This window comes from Podarcis muralis, chromosome 8, assembly GCF_964188315.1.
Source record: "Podarcis muralis chromosome 8, rPodMur119.hap1.1, whole genome shotgun sequence".
NCBI lineage: Eukaryota > Metazoa > Chordata > Lepidosauria > Squamata > Lacertidae > Podarcis > Podarcis muralis.
In genome coordinates, this window is record NC_135662.1 from 28,081,473 (window position 1) to 28,106,849 (window position 25,377).

The 25,377-nt window shown below is 43.6% G+C and overlaps 1 protein-coding gene across 1 annotated transcript in view; it reads left to right on the forward strand.

Annotated features, from left to right (window-relative positions):
* Positions 1-8,428: 8,428 nt before the first annotated feature.
* CNGB3 (cyclic nucleotide gated channel subunit beta 3) overlaps positions 8,429-25,377 on the forward strand; it is a 65,797-nt gene continuing 48,848 nt past the window's right edge. Inside the window, exons 1-2 of the mRNA XM_077932874.1 lie at positions 8,429-8,542; positions 14,309-14,405. Of these exons, the coding sequence (XP_077789000.1) occupies positions 8,429-8,542; positions 14,309-14,405 (211 nt within the window). The remainder of the gene's footprint in view (positions 8,543-14,308; positions 14,406-25,377) is intronic.

The following is a 25,377-nucleotide window of genomic DNA, read 5'->3' on the forward strand; positions in this document are numbered from 1 at the left end:
AAAATCATCAAAAAGAAAATAGCTTATCTCCAGCTTTTTACAACCTTGGAACAACCACTGTGCAGAAGAGTATGCATGCACATCTTTTATATGATAAAACTTGATTATTTTTTTTTCATGAACTGCTTGATCAGGAATTTAGTAATGTTCCTGATTAACGAGTTTATGGGACAAAAAAGCAAGTTTTTTAATATCACAAGCAGTAAAGGCAATTATGTAGCACTCAGGGCTGCTGCCAAGTCTAGCCTGCACCAGAAGGCAAAGGCATATTTCCAGCTTTTGCAATCCTAGCTGAGATTTTATACACTAAATAAACCTTTTCCTTTACATTGATAAAATTCGCTTTGTTTCAGAAACAGCTTGGAGGCTGGAAGATTGTGGAAAGAAAAAATTGTTCTGGAAGTAAATCATTTTTTAAATCTATGATGAATAGACATTATTCAGTTTTCCCTTCTCTGTATGCATAGGGCAATGTGATGTTTTGAATCAATTACTGAACAAATATATACTGTACAAATATATACCATTGCAGCTGCCCCCCTATGGGCGGCGCACCACACCCCTGGGATGCCACACCTTCAGGATGCACACCAGCCCCTCCCCCGCCTGCTCTCTGCCCCCCCCCCCCCCGGTGCCGGAGCATGAAGCTCTGCCACTGATTCCAGACCCTCTTCCCTGGTCATAAGGATGCTCAGGATAGCCTGCACAAGGTCAGTTTCCTGAAGAAGGGTGGGAGAGAGGGCTGCACAAAGCATAGCACCTTTGCAACAATCTGTGTATTAAAATATACAGCTGAATAGGTATGTAAGTAGGGTTATATATCAACATCAAGCCAAGTTCTCATTTGCCACCCAGCCTCCCAGCACAGAGAGCCAAACCTGGCTTCCCAAACCTCTCAACAACCACTGATTTCAGAGATAATAAACCTTTAGAAGTCCTCACCCTTTTGCATATAGAAGTGAATTCCAAAAGATTGTGTTTATCATGTATATATCTCATGAGGTGGCTGACACTGGACGCCAGTGTAAGAGTAACTGAAGGAAGGCAGCTGCTGCCATCACAACTGTGCTGCTACTACAGCATGTGACTTCCCCTCCGTGCCAGTGAGATCATCAGCTTTTTAATGACAGGCACCCCCTGGTTTGTGCGGGGGTTGCGTTCCGGGTCATCGCGCACTTCCATGAAATCGTGTGTAATTGAAACAACTCACAAAAGCCTGCAAACACCTCACCCCACCCTCTGCCCCATTCTTTTAGTGGTGCCTTTATGATGTTTCCAGATCACTTCCAGTTACAGCACCATGCGCACGTGTGCAATTGCACACATATTGGTCGTGCCTAAAACAGGGGTTGCTTGTATGTACCAGAAAGTAACACGATGCACTTGTAGCTGTCCCTGGGAAAAAGCCATAGCCCAACAGCAGAGTGCATGCTATGCATTCAGAGGTTCCAGGATCCAGCCAATTGAAAGGATCCCATGCGCACAGGTGGAAGGACCTGAGACCTTTGAGGGCCACAGCCACTCGGGGTGCTGAGCTAGAGGGAGCAAAAGATATGACTTGGTTCCTTCAGACAGTTCCCTCTGACTCCAGTGTCACACTTGAACTTTGTAGCCCATCACAACCTCTTTGCTTTCTCTCACAGAACTCAATGGGTCCCATTCTTCCACCTTTAATGCTATAACCCTTAAAGCACTTTTATGCATCCACCTTCCTATGGAACATTTGAGCACATAACTCCACGCAAGATTACAACTTTACAACAGCATTGACTACACCAGCTCCAGGTGGTTTTTTTGAAGCCATTTTCTGCTGCCCATATGAGAGAGGTTTCATTCTTATCCAATGCTGCTGGAACAGTTAACAACATAAATCAATGCCACTAGGAAGTGTTCAGATTAATGACATGTAAAGGCTGCAGCTGAAATTCGGCCTCTTTACAAATTCCTGCAGAAGCGTAGGTTTGTTTTCAAGCATCCATCTCTTAAGTGCACTGCATAGAGCTTAATAAACCACTTTTGAGTGGATTTGGATGAAGTTCATAGTAAGGTCCCATTTCTAAGAGCTTTACAAATGACATGTAAAGGCTGTAATTGTGCTACAGACATGAGAATTATAGGTTATTGAGTATGGTTCAGCATGATTATCAGCAACCTTTTTTGTTCATTGGCCTCCAGAACTATCCAACAATGGATGAACATTTATTAGACCTCTAAAGTTCCAAATAGAAGCCAGATGTTAACATGTATTTTATTTTTATTTGGATTACAGTTATCCTAGGCACTATAACCAAAACACTGGCCAGTAATAGCTCCTCACAGTGGCCAATATGTGCAAAGTATATATATTGTGATCAGAACTGTTCTGAAAAGCGACACATCCTGAAAATCTAGAACATTCAGTGTTTAATCAGCTTCCTAAAGGTCTAGATTCCCTCTCTTCCCTATTTCTTTCTTTTCCATCTCCAGCCAGCCACGTGGCACGAAGTATCTGAGGAGAGAAGCCAGTTTGTTCTTAAAATCAAAAGTGCAGTGATTACACTTCTACAAAGCCATATACTCAATCAGGTATAGAAATTCAGCATACTAAAATCACATACTAAAATGTGATAGGGAACACGAACACACACACACACATATAGATAAAGGTAAAGGACTCTTGGACGGTTAAGTCCAGTCAAAGGCAACTTTGGGGTTGCGGCACTCATCTCGCTTTCAGGCCGAGGGAGCCAGCGTTTGTCCACAGACAGCTTTCTGGGTCATGTGGCCAGCATGACTAAACTGCTTCTGGCACAACAGAACACCATGACGGAAATAAGAGCTCACGGAAACACCATTTATCTTCCCACCACAGTGGTACCTATTTATCTACTTGCACTGGCATGCTTTCGAACTGCTAGGTTGGCAGGAACTAGGACAGACCAATGGGAGCTCCCTCCACTGACCTCCCAATCAACAAGCCCAAGAGGCTCAGTGGTTTAGACCACAGTGCCACCCGCGTCCCTAGGGAACACATATAGTAGCTATCTAATCCTCATAGTACTATGCTAATGATATTCAACTTATGGTATCTTGTGGTGTTGGGGCAGTGGTTCAAACATTTGTGTCAGTCTGTGCCACCCTTTTTCTTTTCTGAGCCAATGGAAAATCCACACAACCCAACTGGCATGTTGTGATTGTGGATTATGTTATTATGTAAATCTAGTACGTTCATTATTGCATGCTGATGAGTGTGCATGCTGATGAGTGTCAGCACATACGCCCAACTTGCAGTTCAAAACAAATTCATTACATCACTTGGATGTACATCCAAAGGAATTTAGCATATTTTGGATCCCTGGGAAACTTAACAAACCTGCTTCACCTGGAACTGGGTGTGGAGAGTGCAGCTGAATGAAGCATATCTGTGGGAATCTTGAGGAAGTATCAGCCACCTTGGGCCTGCCCATAAAAAGCAAGTCTAGAGAGAGAGAGACTAGGGTGATGTCTGCTGTTTCCAGGAACTCTTCTCATTGTGAGACCTTTGTGGGTGAACTGAGAGTTTGTTTGGACCCTGGGTGAGAACCCAGAGGCTGAAAGGGAGGGTGCGTCAGTGTCCTGAACCCCTGGCCTACCTGGTGGCAAGTCAGGATGTCAAGTCCTCACTCCATGGTCAGTCCACATGTCCAAAGTCCAAACTGAAGCACAGTCCCACAGAGATCCTGGAGGATCCAAGCTGAGGTCCACCAACATGGGCAGTGGAGGAGACACAACACCTCAGCTGTGCTTCCCTTTTATACTTTGCCTGCTGGCTGCAGCATCTGGGCTTGACAAGGCATGGAACTACAACTCCCATCATCCATGACCACTGGTCCTGTTAGCTTGGGGTGATGGGAGTTGTAGTCCCAAAACATCTGGAAGGCTGAGTTTACCTATGCCTGTCCTAGAACACCCTGCCTGCTGCTCCCTATGCCTCAGAGCCGTGTTTGTGAAGACGGTTCCTCTGGCTCTGGTGATGGGTTGTGCTGCTCCAGTTCCTGTGCCCTAACCCTGTGCACTGACTCTGCAATAATCCCTTGTCATCCTCTGTCACCCTATGAATACTTCCTACACCAACCTCTCCTTCCCCATTCCCAGCTTACCTCAGTGTGTCCCAGTCCTGGCTACACCCCTCGCCAGAATCCTCTTCCTCCTCTCTGCTGTCCTGCCAGTTCATGACAGTCAGAAGGAAAATGAACTGATACTGATTTTGATATATTAGTAATTTTGTATTTATTTAACATTTTCACATGTAACTCTGTATTTTTTGTAATATTTTTAGTTTTCTGTTGTTGCTTCAGTTTTTGTACACCACTTAGAGATATTTTAAATATATTAAGTGGTATTGAAATGAAATAATCAAATCAATAACTTGGGGAAAGGCTGTGGTTCAGTGCTAGACCCACCATCTGTAGCTAGGGCTGTGAGAGACCCCTGCCTGGATCCTGGACAACCGCTGCTTGTCTTCCATCCAATTTGAAACCTTGCTTGAGCCTGCTTAGCCTGGCTATTGTGCTAGCAGTATTATTACTGCACCACCAGGGAAAGTTGACAATACTGATTTAGATGGACTGATGTTCTGACTTGGTACAGTCAAACCTCGGTTGTCAAACGTAATCCCGTGCAGCCTCTGAAATGTTCGACAACTGAGACGCAGCTTCCAATTGGCTGCAAGAGCTTCTTGCACTCAAGCAGAAGCCGCGTTGGGCATTCGGCTTCCAAAAAACATTCAAAAACTGGAGCATTAGCTTCCAGGTTTTCGGAGTTCGGGAGCCGAAACGTTCCAAAACAGAGCCATTGGGGAACCGAGGTATAACTGTATAAGCCAGTATGTTTCTGAGCACAATTCAAAGTGTTGGTGCTGACCTTTAAAGCCCTTAACGGCCTCGGTCCAGTATATCTGAAAGAGCGTCTCCACCCCCATCGTTCTGCCCGGACGCTGAGATCCAGCGCCGAGGGCCTTCTGGTGGTTCCATCACTGCGAGAAGCCAAGTTACAGGGAACCAGGCAGTGGCACCCGCCCTGTGGAACACCCTCCCACCAGATGTCAAAGAGAACAACAACAACCAGACTTTTAGAAGACATCTGAAGGCAGCCCTGTTTAGGGAAGCTTTTAGTGTTTGGTGCATCACTGTATTTTAATATTTTGTTGGAAGCTGCCCAGAGTGGCTGGGGAAGCCCAGCCAGATGGGCGGGGTATAAATAATAAATTTATTTATTATTATTATTATTATTATTATTATTATTATTATTATCTGATAAATAGTTGTTCATTCATGAACCAAGTGCATGATTTAACAGTCAGAATTCAGAGCGGCAGAATTCAGAGCAGTGCAAATTTCAAAGGATGACTGTGCTTCAGTTTCAGTAGGTTTGCCTTTAAATGTGAACTGAACAGAATATCCCATTCCCTCCCCTACTGACTTCAGCACTTGAAACAAGACACTGCAGGCCCACTCTGGGAGGCAAAGGGTAGGCTGCATGGATGCAAAGTGCTGTCCTTCAACATCTCCCAGCTGTTCTCCAACTCCCCATATTTGCTGCCTGAGGTGGCAGCCTTGCTTAGCCTAATGCTATCACTTGCTCCATCTGTGGAAATGGTCTTAATAACAGACAGAAAGATGGGGAATTGATAAGAACTCTTCAGCCCCACTTCTCCACAGTCCCTTTCATCACCGAGGCCGTTGCTCATAGTTGTGAATGGGGCATGCAGCGGCAGACCAGCTTCTCTGTTTGGGGACTGAGGGTGTGAGGTGAATCTGGTGGGAAGGAGTGGGGATTCCATCACTCACTCCTCCTGTGCCTGTCAGACTTGAAGAGCTTTTAGCTAGTAGTAAATATTGGTCAGAGCCAGCTTCGCTAAGAAGCTAATTGGATACAGACCATCCGCCTTTCTTCCTGCAACATTAATCTTCTTACTTAACAGCAGGTCATGATGTTCAATTAACTGAAGTGCTTTTAGTGTGTTCACTAGATGAGAAATATAACTAAATAGCTATTGTACACAAAAGACAACCAAATAGTGAGGCAGGTTAATCACCTCTACAAAGAGATTGGCTGGAAAGTATGAGCGAAGAGGTGAGGGAGTAAGAAGTTCCATTTGTATGAGTCTATCAGGTTCATCATGACCTGATTACTGTTTATGAAATGGTAACTTAGAGGGTTTTTCAAAACATTTATTTCATTAGTCATAGCCTAAACCAATATAACATTCATTAGTCACAGATGTCAGCAGTTATTAACAAGTTCCCGAAGGCATTTCCCCGTTAATATCTATTACGTTTATTTTTCATGCATTTTAATTTTACATTATGCATTCTACATTTAAAAAACAGCACAAAGTATTATAATGGAAGAAAGCTGGAACTTCGGTGGCAACAGAGAGGTGTTTCTTAATAACTTCATTTAAGCCCACTGAAATTCTGCACAGAGAGGTGCCTCTTTTGCAACATGGTTGAATTCTGTTATGCTGCAGAGGTAATATTACATAAAAATCAAGACAATGTGTTGCAAGGTAAAGTGATTACATGAGTTCTTCATAAAAAGAATACATTACATTTATAGTATATGTAGTTTCCATATTACAAAACAAGATATGAGGAATTTTGCAACATAATTAGATCTTCTGTATGAACTTTATGTAACAACTCCCTGCCGTGTTTCAGCAAGAGAACAGAAATTTAAACAAACGCACAATCTGTTTTCATTGCTTATAATTCTTCTTCTTTATTGTTGAAAAATCTAAAATTATCCTATGATCCTATGACATGAGAATTCAGAAAGAAGAACATTGTAGATCAGATTATATATTTAATCTAATCAAAATGCTGCTAACTACTATGGATTGCAAAGTTCCATATGTTCCATAAGACCGATGTGAAATGGCTGTGCAGCTCACAGAAGGAATTCCCTGCTATTTTGAAGGAAGCAAGAAGGAACAGTAATCAATACTGAAAACAAGAAAAAAGAAAGAAAAGAAATATATCCTGCTAAACAAGGAATCCATGTTCCTGGAAAGGTATTTATCTAAAAGTCTCTTTCACTCATCCGGTTATTTCTTTTCCAGCCATAGCAGCTCTAATATATAGAGAGACGAAATCTTATAAAGAACTGTCATAATACTCAATCGGTCCTGTCTGCCTAACCCACCACTGCTTTCTCTGACCAGGAAAGAGAGGTCCCTCTGCTGCTTGGCTAGTGTTTGGGGGGAAGCACTGAGGAGTCACCTTCCCGACACTGCAGCCCACCTGGGTGACACTGGGGTGGGGCGGGGCATTGGCAACCTCAGGGCTATGTGGGTGCACATGCAGCAAAACACTGGAGTTGGTCCACTAGTGCATCTGTGGAGCCTCAACCCTGCTTCTGCTCTACTCTGCACCAGTGCTATTCAGTTAAGGGCTTCTCCACACTTCCACTTGTCAAATAATTGTAAAGTTGGATCCCTAAGGATCATCCAGTCCAATTCCCCGCAATGCAGGAATATGGAGCTGTCCCATGTGGGGAATGAACCTGCACCCTTGGGGTTATCAGCACCATGCTTTGCAAACTCTTGACATGCCTCTCTGCCAAAGCCAGGCTTGCGTGCCAAAAGGCTTAATGGCAATGAGCTGTCTCAGTTGGGGGCATTAACGGAGGGATTATTGTCCCATGCCTAGAAAGCATGGGTCCTAGCAGTTTTCCCTTTGCCCCACTCCTTTCCCATGGAAAACCCACTTTGTAGTGCTAAATCGGAGCAAACATCAGTCAGGAGCAAACCTGAATTGCCGTTTGCTCTGATTGACTGCCAAAGAGCAGTTTTCCATGGGGGAAAGCAGAAATCTAGATTATCAGGTTATCTGTTATGCCTCACCATATTCACACTGAAGTATTTATTTTCCCGTCTTTAATATGAAATACTGAAGCCATAAATCTGCAATGGGAATGTTTCTCCCCCGCCCTTGTTTTGAGATTAATATGTCAGGATCACAATAAGGAAGAATTAAATCTTGAGCACCCAGCTGAAGGCCAGCTTATTGGTCAATCAACCTTTCCATTTCCCATGTAGCCTCTTAAGGCCCTCTTAAGACTGAGACTTTGCCTGAAATGGAAATTTGCAGTAGTTATACCCCAGCCAGTAGACACAAAAAATAATTGGCCAATCTATTCATTTGCTGATATTTGAAATCTGACGTCTCAAAGCACATTTTAAGCATTAAATTACCAGTAATTTCATGCTGCAATCTAGAAAGGAAGAAATGGCAAGGAAACCAATCACAAGAACAGCCTGTCTTTGCAAGAGGTTACTATGTATTAAGCAGAGTTAAGCCCTGATTAAACATCTAATTGGCTTGAATACTAATGGTAAAGCAAGCCAACTGCCTTTAGCTCTTAGCTGTAGGAGACCAGAGGTTTCAGAACTACTTTGTGGGCAAAAATGTTTAGTTCACTGAAAGCAAAATTCACCAAAGTGCTTCCAAGTCCAGCAGAGAAAAACATACAAGATGTTCCAGACCCTCCGAAACCATCACCTCAGCCACCACCTCAACAGGTAGGCCTTCAAAACTGATCCTATTTACTGAAATGATCTCTGTGTCTGAATATTATTGACTTGACTGAATGCAGGAACAGCTAACTTTTTTAAAAAATGCTTATTTATACTAAAACATAGGAGCTTCTGCTCAGTGATAGCCAAGGTTTGATCTGATTTTTATTTTGTGTTTTTTTCTTCACGTCACTTTATAGGATTTGCCATATGACATATTTCAGAGCAATTTAAAAGCCACAAAAGGCCCCAAAGTGGCCTTCAACCCAAATATTGCAAGCAGCTGCAATCCTTACTTTGAAGTAAAGATACAACTAAACCTGGAGGTGGAATAATAATAATAATAATAATAATAATAATAATAATAATAATAATAATAAATTTTATTTATATCCTGCCCTCCCCAGCCGAAGCCGGGCTCAGGGAGGTATGATGACCTGACCAGGGTCATGCCAGTTATAATGCGGGATGAGGGGAATTTAAAGCACAGCATGAGTGAGGCAGAGGAAGATGTTGGAATCTTCCAACCCCAACCCACATTTTTCTCCTCAGCCATTTCTCTTCCTTAACTGGTTACTTCCTATCACAGAACCCAATGAACCAAGGGAATGCTAGGGAGAAGCAATAGAGAAGCGTACTGTGAGGATCTGTCACAAATTGCTTGGGTAGAGCAGGTTTTGCTGTGACTTTCCTTTTCAAGGAGTCTCAATTCAGAACACAGACCATATTTTCCTGGCTAGTCCCTTCCATTATTTTCAGGGAGGCAGAAGCAGCCCTGAGAGAAGTTTCCCCAACCCCACTGGACTAGGATTTGGAAGGACCTGCTCAGCCCCAGGACATCTTGAGAAAGGGCCACTTCAGAGCCCTTGGACCTGTCACTCCCCAAACACTGGAGCCTTGGAGGAGAGGCTGTTGAGACACACCAACTGGGAAGCAGCAATTGTACTTCAAGGGCAGATGAAGTTAGGAGTGCCTGGTCCTTTATCTGCTAGAGAAACTCAATAAACCATTCTTGGCTTGTTCGGTCAACATTTGGAGCTGGATTTGAACTTATTCCTTCCTGGAGATTATGGCTCCCCAAACCTTTAACGTGCCCCTTCTTCAGGAGGGCACCATAAAAGGTTCAGTACCCCCATTTCACAGGGACTGGAAGCAAGCCATTTTTGGCCCTTACGGCTGCTGCCACGATTGTGTCAGAGCCTTCTAATTTATTGATAAGGCAACTAAATACAAATTGTAGTCACATAGAAACATATGGTGTGTGTGGGTGTGTGTGTGTGTGGGTGTGTGTGTGTGTGTGTGTGGGTGTGTGTGTAACACATAAGGATGTTGTGTCTCATTTATCTGTAAGACTCACAAAGTTCAATTGAGCTGACTCTTACTGTATTTTATCTGAGCTTAATGGAGATCGTACGGGCAACTTCCATTTTGTCTTTTCTGTAAACTGACATAATTTGCCTCTATTCTTACCAAGTCAAAACTTTATGCCTTTAAGAGGTGTATAAAGGAGAATATTCAGCCTGGTGAGACTTCTCTCAAAATATTATGGCTGTCACTGTAACCGTAGCACCTGGCAAACTCCTTCCTGCATTGCATGCAACTATTAGAATGCTTCCAAATATTACTATAGTGCTGCTTAAAAGAAAAGGTTCTACCTGGGTGGGTTTCAAGGGATTACAATAACTTCTGGGCCCGCTTTCTGCATGAGTCAGCCATGTTGCTAGGCAACCACTGAAACCAGCACAACATCACCTTGCTTGCTGTCAGTCGCCGCATGGGTCTTTACCACTCGTGCCCCAAGTGAGATGCTAAATCCAGATATTACCATAACCACGTGGTGCTGAAAGAATGGAGGCTATTACTGGCAGCACCACACTGGTGTGATTCTGTCAGAAGTACAAAAGGCTTCACTAGGCCTGATCCTGGCAGCAGAATTTGATGCATCTCTATGTTTACATTTTAAAAGTTTATGTGGAGGCCTTCTTTCCGGTTGTTTTAAATTAAATTAATTAATAATTGGACTAGTATAAAAGGATCGTTCTAGCTGATGTTACTTAAGACAAACTTAATGTCAAATCACTTAATGTCCTTTAAATAATAACTCACGACAGTAAGTAATTGTTTGGGTTTGCTGTAAATCTGCATAAACACACAACTTTACAGATAAAAGCAGCAATAAAGCAGTTTGATTAACCATATCACCAGGATGCGGCTAAGTAAAAACATTTTTTTAAAAAAAACACACAAAAACCCACATACAAATTATTTGCAGTTAGCTCTGAGCCATTCATCTTAATTGCTTCTTTGTGAACAAAGGGAACTCTCCTTCTGTTGGATGAAGTGATTTAATTAAGACTGTGATCCTGAGTGCACTTTATGAGTAGGGTAATTTCCACAGAAAACAATGGTACTTACTTCCAAACAAATGTGCTTATGAGCAGAATGTAAATATATGTGAAAGCCTGCGACTTATGAAGGGACCTTGGTTACCTCTTACAAATAAGCCATACCCAGTATGCTTACATGATGAGTGAAATACATGATGAGGCATGCACATTTTTCTTTATTTATTTTATAAGCCACCCTATAAGTGAAATTCTCTGGGCAGCTTACAAGGATGTAAACAAACAAAATGTCAATAAAAAACCCACAGTACAATCCACTCAACACCATTATAAAAATCACAAGTTGCTTAAAGACAGAGGAAAGAGGAAAATAAGCTTTGCAGAAGCAAATCAATTTAAAATGGAAGATGTATGAATAAAGTCCACTGAGTCCAATGATATAAAATCATAACTTCATTGAGAGGCTTGGAGAAATTTAAACAAACAAACACACACCTGTACTTTCCTAGTACCAGAAATATATTAAAGAAGGGAGGTTTTTGGGGAGGGTACTCCACAGCTGTGGGGCTACTACACTATACATTTAAAACAATACCATACCACTTTAAACAGGCATGGCTTCCGCCAAAGAAATCTGGTAACCACAGCTTCTTAAGGGTGCAATTCCTAGAGTGGCCTCAGTCAGCCTTATGGATGGGCCAGCCCTGTGTACACACGTTAGGGTGCATGATATGTCCTTGTGGATTTGAATAGCTTAACTACTGTATAAACAAACATTCTGCCCTTATTGAACATTACACATGAATAACTGTACAAGTGTACAGCTCAGCTATTGTGTTCACAGGTTACACAGACTGTACACTTGTTGAATTTAACATGTGAACACTCCTTGCATGAGGCGGTGCGAGGCAATGTGTCTGTTGGCTGACGGTTGGACGGATCTTGAAGGATTCCTGATTGTGGAGAGGCTTATTAAGCATGTTCAGCAAGACCCCACGCCTTCGACATGGTTAAGACATTTATAATGTATGAAGGAAGATAAAGTCACTGTAAAAATTACGTTAGAAATCAAAGAAATGGGGCCCAGTGCTCTCTTTCCACTTGCTGCTCAAACATGGGCCTCATCTAGCCATCTGAGGTACACAAAGAGACATATTGTTTGAGGTTTGACAGATGCACTATAGCTGATTATCCAAACCCTAGGCCCACAGGATTATAATGTAATAAATAGCAGTACATCTGTTTTGCACCTGAAATAGGAGATACGGTATAATCAAGACCTCAGGGTAAGCTAGACCTAGTTTGTGTAGGAAGGTTCAGCTAGCAGGGTATTTTTTGTGATTTTATTCATACGCCTCGGTGTGTCCTAGTTTTAGCTCTCCCTTCATCTTTCCTCCACCTCAAAACATTTCACACTATACTTGTAGCTGCAGCCTTTCAAATTGCAACTGTCATTTATCCAGAATGAGTAGAACCGATGATATTCAGGTAATTTTCAGCTATTAAATTTGTCCTTGTTTTTCAGATTCAGCCTTACTTTTGCTCTCAGAGTTGCCCTTTCTTGGGGTTGCAAGCTTCTTCTTTATTTATTTTTTACTGGTGTTGCTCCTGTGTCTTTCACATTAGGCAAGCATACAGACCCTTGTCACCTGTTATTTATAAGGCTTTTAGCCCTGAGTCTATCATTGAGTTTTCTTTCTGCAACAACTGTGTGTTGGATGTGGTTGTCTGCAGAGAATTCATACACCCAAGCACTGTAGAGTGAGGGGGATCCATCTGTGTTTTAGGTGTTCCGGTTTACCAGAGTCTAGGAGCTTGAAACACTAGGCCCTGAGGCAACTGAAGGGAGAAATTTCTGGTGGAAGTTTCTCATGCTTAAGGTGTGTTCTGTTTGCCCTAAATAAAGTGTCTTTGTTACCATCCTTTGTTACCATGTGTAAAGAACGCATCTTACTCATCCTGTACATGAGTAGGTGCTCACATGTTTGAATTTCTTTGCAGACAAGCACACCCTATACACAGTGCAATACACAATGCATGGATAGAATCAAGGCTGGTGGGGATGCAATGGTGGGACTGGGGCCAGCAGGTGTGTCCTCAGTCACTCGCTCCACATTTAGTCAATTGCATGGTTTTAAATGACTTAATAGACTTCAGGGGTGTATGGGATGTTAGGGGAGGGATGGTACTCTGGTGGGAGACATGTGGTGCTCCTTCTGGGAGGGTTTGTCCACCTTTGGTCCCCATCTTGCGCTCAGCTCTCACCTGTGGCTCCTAGAAGCTGTCAGCATATGATAGTGGCCACACCCCAGGCAAGGGGTGACTGACCGATTAAACCAGGTGAGGTTAGCTGATGGGTCTCGAACCCTTGGTCAGTTAGGGACTTCTCCTGCATGTGAAAACTGGCACTGGCAGATTAAGCAGATGAGACCAGTAGTGGGTCCAATGTTCAAGAATCACAGAGTGCTTATCCAGCAGTTTGACTTTACCCCCAGAGGCATTATACTCCATTGTCTCTCGAGACAGGTGGATGCCAACAATAGGAGTGAAGCCTCGTCTATCACTGTTTCAAATTCCAGAATTGTAGACCGAGATAGCAGTCTCTGATAGCATTGCACTCTGGGGTCCTTTCTTGAGTTCCATATTTCACTTAGCCATTACTCTCTAGGAAGATAGAGGCTACATTTTTCACAGGTCAGACCTTTTGTCCCTCCAGCCAGATTATCTATTCCTCTGACTGGCAGTGGCTCTCCAGGGTTTTAGGCAGAAGCCTTTCACATCACCAGCTAGCTGGTCCTTTTAACTGGACATGCTACAGATTAAATTTAAGACTTCTGCAGGAAAAGAGTGTGCTCTGCTGCTGAGCTCTGTCTCCTTCCCTAGAGCTGGCTTCTATGAATATTTAAATCTGATTCTTAAATCTGCCTTCCAGGCCTTGGTAGTTCTCCTTCCACCCAGGTTAAGCCACAGTAGATGAACCTTTGATCTGTTCCAGGAAGGCTTTTCTTAGGTTCTTAGTGACTGGTTCCAACACATCTGGGAGTAAGAAGATGGGCTTTCAGGTCCTAAGGTGTGATCTCCAGGCACGCTTGAACACTGATGTATCACTTTCCAGAAATTAAGGTCTGCAAATGGTGCAAGCGATAATTTTCATTTTCATTTCCTGGAAAAATTGCAAGGCCATTTAAGTGAGTCACCTCTATTTGAACCAGAACAGGTTGCCACTACAATCAGAAATTCTGAGTGTGCTTCAGCATTGTATCCTTGAATAAACAACAAAGAAGTAATTAACAACTTAGAAGCAGCATCTTTACATACTTTCTAGTAACCAAGGGTACAGCAAAAGTATGTCTCTATGTACCTAAATGCAAGAAACATGTTGCAGACTGTATACACACTTTAAGTATTTCTTCTGCTCTCCCTAAAGGAGGAAGATAAGAAGGTAAAAGAAGAAAGTAAAAACACAAATGATGCTGTGAAAAAAGAGACAGAAAACACTGCAGAGCCAGACCCAAAGCAACAAGGTCAGTAATATCTAATCTACCGTATTTTTCACTCTATAACACGCACCTGACCATAACACGCACATAGTTTTTAGAGGAGGAAAACAAGAAAAAAAAATTCTGAATGAAACAGTGGATGTATCATTATTGTGCTTCATGCTGTGGCCACAGACATGTGATTTGACGGTGAGTTTGGGATAGCCCAATGCAAAAATCCTGAGAATCCATGTGGATCTGTGCTATGTAACCACGTTTTTGCACCATTGTGGCCCCAGGCAACAGTGGGTGCGTGATTTTTTTGGTGCAGGCTATAGCCATGGACATGCTATGTGATCTGATGGTGAATTTGGGGTGACCCAATGCAAAAATCCTGAGGATCCATGTGGATCTGTGCTTTGTAACCACGTTTTAAGTGGAGAGGGAAGGAAAAACACAGAAGGGACAAGGAGCACTAGAGGGGTGTGCAGAGAAGCAGCTGGCTAACAATGCAGGAGAGGTGTGATGGCCTGGGATTCCGAGTCTGAGAGCGATCCGGAGGAATCCCAGCCGGCACAGGAGTCCCCGCCTCCAGGGCCGACTGAACTGGGGCAAGGCCTAGATGCTGAGGAACCTCAAGAGCAGGCACCAGGTGAAACCATTCTGGCCCCAGAGGTGCTGGAAGACTCAGTGGCTACAGGTGAGCCTCCCCCGGGGCCCAGTAACCCTTCGGCCTCTCCTGAACTGCAGAGGCTTAGGGCAGAGAGGCGAAGGGAACTGGTGTCTCCCAGGAGGAGTGCTCGCCTTAAGGCCAAGAGAGGCGGGGCTTCTGGGGGCCGGGACCGCCCCCGGCCTTAGAAGAAGATAAAGGTCAGGCAGCCCGGTCCCAGGTTGCGGGAGCAACGTCGTTGTGGAGTACCTGCTTTACCCAGTCCTTGATCTGCACTCCCAGTGTGCCTGTTCCTCGCCCGGCTTCCTGTTTCTGACTCTCCGGTGTTCCTGTTCCTCGCCTGGATTCCTGCTTCTGCCCTACCAGTGTTCCTGTTCCTCGCCTGGACTCCTGCTTCTGCCCTACCATCGTTCCTGTTACCCCGCCCGGCTCCCTGTCTCGGACCTCGCGTCTCATCTAGTGATCGTCTACCCTGCTAGAGACTCTGGACTGATCTTGGGCTACGGTAATAGTACCTTATCCCCCCTGGGACCAGCACAAGAGGGGTTTAACAGGAGGGAGGAAAGGAAGGCAAAAGTTTCCCCCCACCCACCCAAGCCAGCCCCCCCCTCTCTCTCCCACCTGCATGTTTTCCGGCTGCCTACGAGTCCCTAGAATGCTGGATGCAGCAGCAGCAGCACCAGAGCACAGAGAGGAGGAGGTGGTGGCTGTCGCCTGCGCTCCTAGCCGACGGAACCTGAGCCGGGTGGGCTGGAGCCTGCGCACAGTGTGACTAGGAAGGAATTAGAAGGAATGACGCAATCCTTTCCTTTCCCCTCTGCTTGCCCAGGAGGGCAGGGGATTTCCCTGTTCTTTGTTGCGTTTCAGCAAACATAGCAACCGAAAACATAAGAGGGTGGGCAGTAAGACCCTGAGGCAAAATGCAGGAAAGCAGCAGCCTCCTCTCTGCAGCCTTCCCTCCTCCGTGACGCATGATCTGAGTTTTGCCTGATTTTTGCCTCTGCACTCGGGCCAGTTGGCTCCAGGGACCACACATTCGCTCAATAACATGCACAGACATTTCCCCTTACTTTTTAGGAGAAAAAATGTGTGTGTTATAGAGTGAAAAATACGGTAATCCATCTATCTAAAACAAACTATATAATGTATTGAGCAATAGCAAGGTGTCATTCATTACCTTTTTACATTCATAAGCATTCGGAAGTTGCCCTGCAAAAACTATTTAAAAAGGTAAAGGTACCCCTGCCCGTACGGGCCAGTCTTGCCAGACTCTGGGGTTGTGCGCCCATCTCACTCAAGAGGCCGGGGACCAGCGCTGTCCGAAGACACTTCCGGGTCATGTGGCCAGCGTGACATCACTGCTCTGGCGAGCCAGAGCCGCACACGGAAACGCTGTTTACCTTCCCGCTAGAAAGCGGTCCCTATTTATCTACTTGCACCCGGGGGTGCTTTCGAACTGCTAGGTTGGCAGGCGCTGGGACCGAGCAACGGGAGCGCACCCCGCTGCGGGGATTCGAACCGCCGACCTTTCGATCGGCAAGCCCTAGGAGCTGAGGCTTTTACCCACAGCGCCACCCGCGTCCCTGCAAAAACTATTTGGCTGACATTAAAAGCAATTCTGCAATTCTGTCATTGATCTGGCCTCATCCACACAAACACCAGATGAGGCTGTAAACCAGTGTCTGGGTTGTTCCACTTCAGCTTTTATTCAGCTTCTAAAAGATAATGCTTTTGGTGGGCATAAACACAAACTTTATCTTCTTTCCTTGTTTACTGCCTTATTCAATGTGTGGCATGAAAACCTTTCTGGGTGCATTGCTACTGCCTGCTCCAGGATACTTTTTGCTCAGTTGAGCCCCAAGGATGGTGCCCAAAAATGCTTTATTTAGAACAAATCCAAACCATCATTAGGCATGAGAAAAGCCCACCAGAAATCTACCTCCAAGCCTGATTTTTAAAGCTCTGTGTAAGTCCTGGACTGGAAGTACTCCAGTACACTCCAGTACAACTAGTACACACATAAAACATGGACTGGACTACCCAGCATTACTTTGAGCACTATGGCAGCCTGTCTATATTTCCAGGGGTAGACTTTGGTCTTTCAAATTTCAGTGGTACCCTGTGTGAGACCAAAATTTGTTTCTCCCCCCCCCCCCCACCTCTCGCCTTCCATTCTGCTCAACTCACTACATCACAGCTGCAACAACCAGTGGCACCCCCTAGGTTTGGCGCACATTGTGGCAGAACTGGTTGTGCTGCCCTAAATCCACCTCTGCTGTTTTTTATGGATTCCCCCACCACATAAATTTTGTCCTGGCCATCATAATGGTTCAGGGTCCTAGAGTGAACCACTGACACAGTTGCTCCCTTTCCTGCAATGGGGTTCACAAAAAGGCCAGGCACTGGAGGAAAGCAGAAAATTCAGGAGAAAGTGGGGTCAAGTCAGGTATGGCTGCCAACTTTTGTTACTAGTTTGTGCCTTTAAGCAGCTTTACATGCAGTTTATTGTCTGTGCTGGTGCTTGTCTCCATTCCTTGAAAAGCTTCAGAACCCTGCTGGATCAGACCAATGGTCCATCTAGTCCTGCATCCTGTTTTCATGGTGGCCAAATGGATACCTATGAGATGCCCGAAAGCAGAACCTGAGCACAACAGCACTCGGCACACCTGCAGTTCCAAGCAACTTCTAACAGTGGAGGCAGAACTCAGCCATCATGGCAAGCAGTCATTGATAGATTCACCTTTTGGCTCAAGTTTAGAGCACTGCTTTAAAGGCTATAGGAACAGACTGGGCTTTTTTATTATTATTCTGGTTTGTTGGCAGCCTAAGAACAGGTGGTTAACCCAAAGGAAGGATCAGGGAGTAACCAACCATCAAGCAGAATCGTTAACCATTGGTTGAGTCCAAATTTGCAGCTTTCTAGGCTCATCAAGAGGGACGTGGGTTGCGCTGTGGTCTAAACCACAGAGCCTAGGGCTTGCCAATCAGAAGGTTGGCAGTTTGAATGCCCGTGACAGGGTGAGCTCCCATTGTTCGGTCCCAGCTCCTGCCCACCTAGCAGTTCGAAAGCACGTCAAGTGTAAATAGATAAATAGGTACCGCTCCAGCAGGAAGGTAAACAGCATTTCCGTGCACTGCTCTAGTTCACCAGAAGCGGCTTAGTCATGCTGGCCACATGACCTGGAAACTGTCAGTGGACAAATGCCGGTTCCCTCAGTTTATAGAGCAAGATGAGCGCACAACCCCATAGTTGTCCACAACTGAACCTAATGGTCAGGGGTACCTTTACCTAGGCTCATCAACCCCCCCCCCCCAATAACTTTGGACTCTCATTGAGACAGGCAGCTACCCTGGAACTCTGGAGATGCAAATAAGCTCCCTTTGGGCAAGTGGTGCTATGGCATCTCTGTGGCAGTCCACATGAAACAGCACACTTGAGACTAAGGTCCTTGCTTCAAGCTTCAACATACCTTACACCAGGAACACAGATAAGGTAGATCTACTGGTAGACTTCTGAGTGATCTGCATGATATCACCAAGGAATTTTGACTCCCACTTGTTTAACAATAGCAAAATGGCAGCCCCCTGCCACCCTAGATTATGCTAGATTATGAAGGAAGTTCGGGGGTAACCAGAAGTGGATTTTTGTGTGGAAGGACTGTGAGCTCCATTCAGTACTGGTATTCAAAACAAATTCTCTAATTCTAAGTGTGAGTTTTCAGCACCAGGCTCCAGCTGATGAATTTTGGGGTTCTAGTAATAGCAATAGTAGTAGCAATAGATTCTAAAAGTTTGAAGTCTGCCCGGTGATGACTTACAAAAATGCCTAATTACTGGGCCAATTTCAGGGGCCCAAGGCACAGCCTCATCCAATTTAACTGCCTGCTAAGGACACTTTATAATTACACCCATTAAATTTCAGTTCACACTTGACCTTAACAATTCTTTAGTGGCAGAAGTTTCATTCCCTCTGGGGTCCTATGAAACCAATAGTGCAGCAGTGCACTCCAATATAGGTTTTTAAAAAACTGGAGTAGACCCAAAGCTGAATTCCAATAGATCTTAATATTACTGCATGGTATTCATTTAAATGTTGGACTCCTTACACAGTGCATATGAGCTTTGGGAAGCAGCCGCACTCCAAACAAACATTTCTTTTTATTACACGCAGGCCAGCCTTGAAGCTATTATATGATTTTATGTTTGCTGTCTACCTGCAGTCAAAAGTGTCCGGGACTGGAATTCCCAATAGTACCATGACTTAAAAGAAACTCTGCATGGTTGCTCATTGCTTTAGTGACATGTGACACTAGACACATTGTATTAGTCCCTTTTCCCTCAGGGAAACTTTCATAAAACTATTTGAGCCATTCATTTTGCTACAGTTCTCTTGTAAATAAAATGCTTGTATAAGCAATCAATTATTCCTTGTATGAGTAATCAATTATGAGACAAAATCTGAAATTAACTAACTGTGGCAATGGATGATCAATTGCATAATGTATCCTAGATGCTGTGTCCCTCTTCAGAAGCACTGCATCACATCTTGCCAATAAAATGATAAATATCCAAAAGCAAGCTTCCTTTGCTTTTTTGAAAGCTGATTTAATTTTGTAGGTGTCTTTTATAAAAAGGAGGAGGAAATAGTTATGAAAAGTGTTCTTATGCAATGCATGTTTTCTCTGATATGTTTTCTTATCACTTTACAATCAGTGAGGATGCATAGGCAATTTGATATACAGAGCACAATTTTGTACACAAAAGGGACTAATGAGCAATCTCATTTTTTCCATTAAATACATGACTTGAGTACTTGAAACAAATGAAATTTCATCATCAGTGTCTTAGGGGATTCAGTCTGGTGCTGAAAAGCAGTAGTAGTAGTAAATAAAAGTAGTAAATAAAATTTGTATACTGTCCTTCATCTGAAGGGCAGTTCGCAATATAGAAGTACAAATTAGAACTCAAAATACATAATAAAACAAAAATAAACCAGTAACCCCCTCCCACAAACACAATTTAAAAGCCCATAGAATGTTAATCAGCCAGGCACCTGGTTACAGAGAAATGTTTTCACCTGGTACCTTTACCAGGCAAGTAAAGGCCTGTGTTGCCACCCTCTTGGCCTCTTATGGAGAAGCACACAAAGAAGGGCCTCTGATTACGATCACAGGGTCTAGATTGGTTCATATGGAGAGAGGTGATTCTTGAGGTATTGCAGTCCTGCAACAATGAGGAGTTTACCAGCTCATGGAGGAAAACTATGATTAGAAAAGCCACTTTGATTGGTATACCACCTTCTCTCCTGTACCATCTGGGCTATGATACCACCCTTGAATCTCTGAGGCAAAGACTCTGGGACATATCACATAGCGATCTCCGATCTCAATCTCATGTTATCTGTGGCCCATTAGCAGTAGGAATTCACTATGGGTTTGATTTTCAGACACCTGCATATCTTAGAAATTTGTCTGTACCAACATACAGGCATCTTTTCACCAAAGCCAGATTAAATGTATTCCCATCAGAAGTGTTAAATAGCAGACTGAGAGGTATCCCATATCAAATTAGGATCTGTGTATGCTCTCAGGACGTCAACTGCATGAGGTTTATTTTATTGCATTGCAGACAATATGATCAAGCTAGGGAACTATTGATTGAACCACTATTGGCAAATCGGCCAGGCCTGCTATACCAAATATCTTCTGGATGACAAGTCCAATGATATCACAGTGGCCGTGGCAAAGTTTATTTCAGTAGTCATATGAATCAAAGATCAACATACCCATGACTAAACAATTAATGCTTTGGTCTCCCTTCCTTGGGCGTGTTGTCCGTATGAATCTGTATTTTATTCTGAATCCATGTTATGGGTTGTTGGACCACAATAAAGATTATTATTATTATTATAAGCTGTCATAGTCCTAGACCAGGAATCCTCACATGGAGAGTCATCCTACAATAGCAGCCCCAAGGAGGAGACAGAGCCACTCCCTAGTCTGCTGGCACCTACATCTCATCTGCTGAACCCCCTGAAGATACCTCTGCCACCACATTCCAGTAACTGGACCACCAACACCTTGGGGAATCAAGAAGGTCCTGAGGAGTTTTCCTCCAAGGCAGTCCCAACAGCTTAAAACACCACTGCTTGGAAAGAGTGCAGAAGCAGACACTGGCCCATTGACCCACCAGATGAAGTGCTTTGTGGGTGAAGCCACTAACCTGATCACCTAGACCAGACCATGAAGTTCTGCCAGTTGCTCAGACATACTGATGAAATAATTTTCTGCCTCAACTGGAGGGATGCTGTGATCCCAGACTAGTTTCTTGGTCCCTGTCCAAGGTCCTGACCTCTCCCTGCCTTGCCTTACCTGCTCTTATGGGACCCTAGACCTGCTGATTTCCACCCTGTTGGGTAATCATCTGCCCTTAGTGATGAACGTAACCATGGGTCAAGACAATAGCCATGCAGTAAATATACCTGTATGTGTTCTAGGTTGGAAGTGGGTAACACAGAAGAGCTAATAAGTTTAGCAGAAGATTATAATTTTATAAAGTCTGAGACACACAGCAGTAAATGTTTTATAGAGTGTGCAGTCGTACTGGTGCAGTCAGTTGAAAACTCTTGTTGATTCCAGCATTTATTTCAGTCCAGGACAGCTGTCAGGAAAGAAGACAGTTGAGAAATTTGGGGAACGAACAGTCAAGAGAACAGAAATCTGGCGCTTAGCACTTGTCTGTACTGATTATTTAGATGCACTTAGCCTATGTTTCTACCAATTATGTAATTACTTGTCAGAGAGTTATGAGCCTCATGGCAGGAACCTAGCCTACTCAGCTCAAGAGAAAATAGAAATTCAGAGTTAAGCAGAAAGCAAACGATCAAGAATTGGGATAACCAGAATAAGAGAATTGCTGGCAACAATCCCTATGTGGTAGAGTTCCAATATTTTAAACACACCAATCTGCATGTGTTCTAAAAATGCGGCAGAGATCTATGAGAAGCATATGCTGCAACTACCCACTACTACCGCCTCCCCTGGTTTGTGATTCAAGGCATATTGGGAAATGCTTATAGGAACAGATGGGAATCTAAAGGCAAGTGCAAATTATTACCTGGCTGCTGGCACCTACTTCAGGAACACCTGGTCCAATCCTGTATTGCTGTAGTTTTCTCCTTGTGCTCTCCTACATTTAGGTCTTTAAAGTGTTTGTCAGGGTCAAATTCACCAGTTCGTTTTTATTTTCACTGGTGATTTGTGCATTTGAGCTATTAATTATTATTAAAAGGCAGGATCCTGCTCCAAAGAGCTTACAAAAGAAAAATATATACAGTATGTGGTTTTACTTACCTATCAGATGCACTGTGTGTTATATTTGGCATCCCAAACAAATGCCTCAAAATTGGCTCACAATTGTTTGTAGCAATTCACAGTTGATCTGGTCCAGCTGTACATACCTATATACATAAATTGGATGCAGCTTATATACATCTATATTGGATCCAGACTGTGAATAGTCAATATGGACCACTATCAGGCAGCCATTTTTGTTCCACCACCATAACCATGAACACACCAAACAAGCATAAAAGCCGTCAGTGCGGATTGGGTGCTTAAGGGAGACAAGAGAGCCCAGACCACAGTCTGCACAGAAGCCTATAGGTGCAAGTATGTACCAAAATGTCATAGAACTATAGAACTGTAGAGTTGGAAGGGACACCAAGGGTCATCTGTTCCAAGCCCCTGCGATATTAGGGTTGCCATATTTTAAAGAGCAAAAAAGAGGACACATTTGCTGACTTCTACTTTTAACTATATGGGACATGGATGGCACTGTGGGTTAAACCAAAGAGCCAAGGACTTGCCAGAAGGTCGGCGGTTTGAATCCCCGCAACGGGGTGAGCTCCCGTTGCTCGGTCCATGCTCCTGCCAACCTAGCAGTTCGAAAGCACGTCAAAGTGCAAGTAGATAAATAGGTACCGCTCCGGTGGGAAGGTAAACGGTGTTTCTGTGCACTGCTCTGGTTCGCCAGAAGCGGCTTAGTCATGCTGGCCACATGACCCGGAAGCTGTACGCCGGCTCCCTCGGCCAATTAAGCGAGATGAGTGCCGCAACCCCAGAGTCGGCCACGACTGGACCTAATGGTCAAGGGTCCCTTTACCTTTACTTTTAACTATGGGTCTCTATGATGACTCTACCCATGAGGTTTTCTCATGAAAAAAAGAGGACATGTCCTGGAAAAAGATGCACTTAGCCTATGTTTCTACCAATTATGTAATTACTTGTCAGAGACAACCCTATGTGCACAGGGTCACTTAGAGACCTGTAAGCATCTAGAACAAGACAAAGCCTGCAACATATTCCTGGAAGAAAAGGGAAAAAATCCACTGTGAAATCTGCTTCTCAGGGTACCAAGAGAAAAGTCAACATAATTTACATTGCTACCACGTGGTTGTAAAATTCAAAGATACTACTGTGACTTTTTCTGTGGCAAAGTGGTTTCCACCCAGCTTGGTTTGGGGGGGGGGTGAAGGAGAGAGAGAGAGAGAGAGAGAGAGAGAGAGAGAGGGGGGGGGGACTGAAGCAAAGAAGTCTCAAAAAATATGGAAGTTGAAGGATTTTAGAGATGGCAGATAGTCTAATGAATGCTCAGCAGAGCGAGTATTTCAGCGTTACAGCTCAGAGAGCAATGTCAGTCAATGAAAAGAGTCCTTTGAGTATCAACTTTAATTCCTCACCACCTTGTCCTGGACACTCATCACTTACTCTCCATTCTTTCAACCAGCCACTATGCAGACTTCTGGTCTCAGAGAAACATATACATTGTCATTAAAGATTAGTCAGAGCTCGGCTTGATTTGATAAACTTGCTTCTTGATAAATCTTCTTTAGCTTCGAAAGGCTAAAATGTGGGAAGCTAATCCTCATTTCTAATTGTTGACATGGAAATTCTGCTCTATTTGTATATGTGATTTCCCCTGCTGTCCATAAATCTTCTTTGGTCTTTCTAACCCATGAAAGGGAATATTAGATTACAATCCAAACAGCGGCAGATGGAAGGAGAAAAGGATGGATCCTGCATCCTCTCCTGCTTCCAGCACCTATGAGAGCTGCATTTGTATTCTATCATCCTCCACACACAGCCAAAGAGACCGAAGGAAAGCAGAAAGCGTAGAAGACATCATTCTCATATGTAGAAGACATCATTCTCATATGTAGAAGACATCATTCTCATATGCATAGGTAGCTCCTTGTCTCCTCCTTCTCCCATAAGAGCAGTGGCTGTGAAGTCAGACTTAATAAACCCGAAATGATGAACATAATATTTGCAGTCACATGCTTCTCCAAGCACAGGTTCACAGTCTTTTCTTCTAGCTTCCAAACAACTGTATTTTCCTCTCTTTCCAGAGCTCAGCCTTCTGTATCTCAGTCAGGCCATTACAGCTCCAATGAGAGATTTCCACTTTTACCTTCTCCTGCAGCTTTGCTCTATTTCTTTCAAGCAGAGAAGAAGCACTCCAACACTCTATTCAACTTAGCAGTGTTCACAGTGGATTCTAAAACACAGTCATCTTGCTTCACATAAAATAGAGTCTCTCCTTCACTAGATACATCTCTGGTGACCAATGTTAGCCAATCACATGAGCACTACTAGAGCACTCTCTATAATTCAGTTACCAACCAATCAACTTTAAAGACATCGCAGTGCATAGAAGCATTTACAATTTGAGTGAATTCAATTACTATAGTTAATAAGCAGCAACTGGAAATATGTGTGTGATTTTTCAAGGATGACAGATCCTTCAGGCCCTCCAAGTGTCCCTATTTTCCAGGGACATCCCTGATTTAGAGAAGCCGTCCCGGTTTCTGATTTGATCCTAGAATGTTCCACTTTTCCTTAGGATGTCCCTTTTCTCATTGGAGAAATGTTGGAGGGTATGGAGTTATCCGACCAGTGAGCCATCCTGTATAGGGAAGTTTAAAAAAATGTTTACTGGGCAACCCAGTAGGATATGTGAGGTATAAAATTATCATTATGGAATGGGATGTCCTTATTTTCATTGGAGAAACGTTGGAGGGTATGCTCCCTGCTTCAAATAACACTAGATGCATACTTAATATATTGATACTTTGCACTGTATACACTTAGCTGATTCTCTCCATTGTTTCCATAATACTCAAGATTCTTCTAAAGACAATTCAATCTGATTTAATCACCATTTTCTTCATTTGCTGTGAGAGGAAAGAACACAATAAAATATTCCTTAATACATTTCATCAGCGTTAATGTCAGCAATTAACATTAGAACTGATTAGTAAAATGTAGAAGTTTGGTAGTTTCAGAT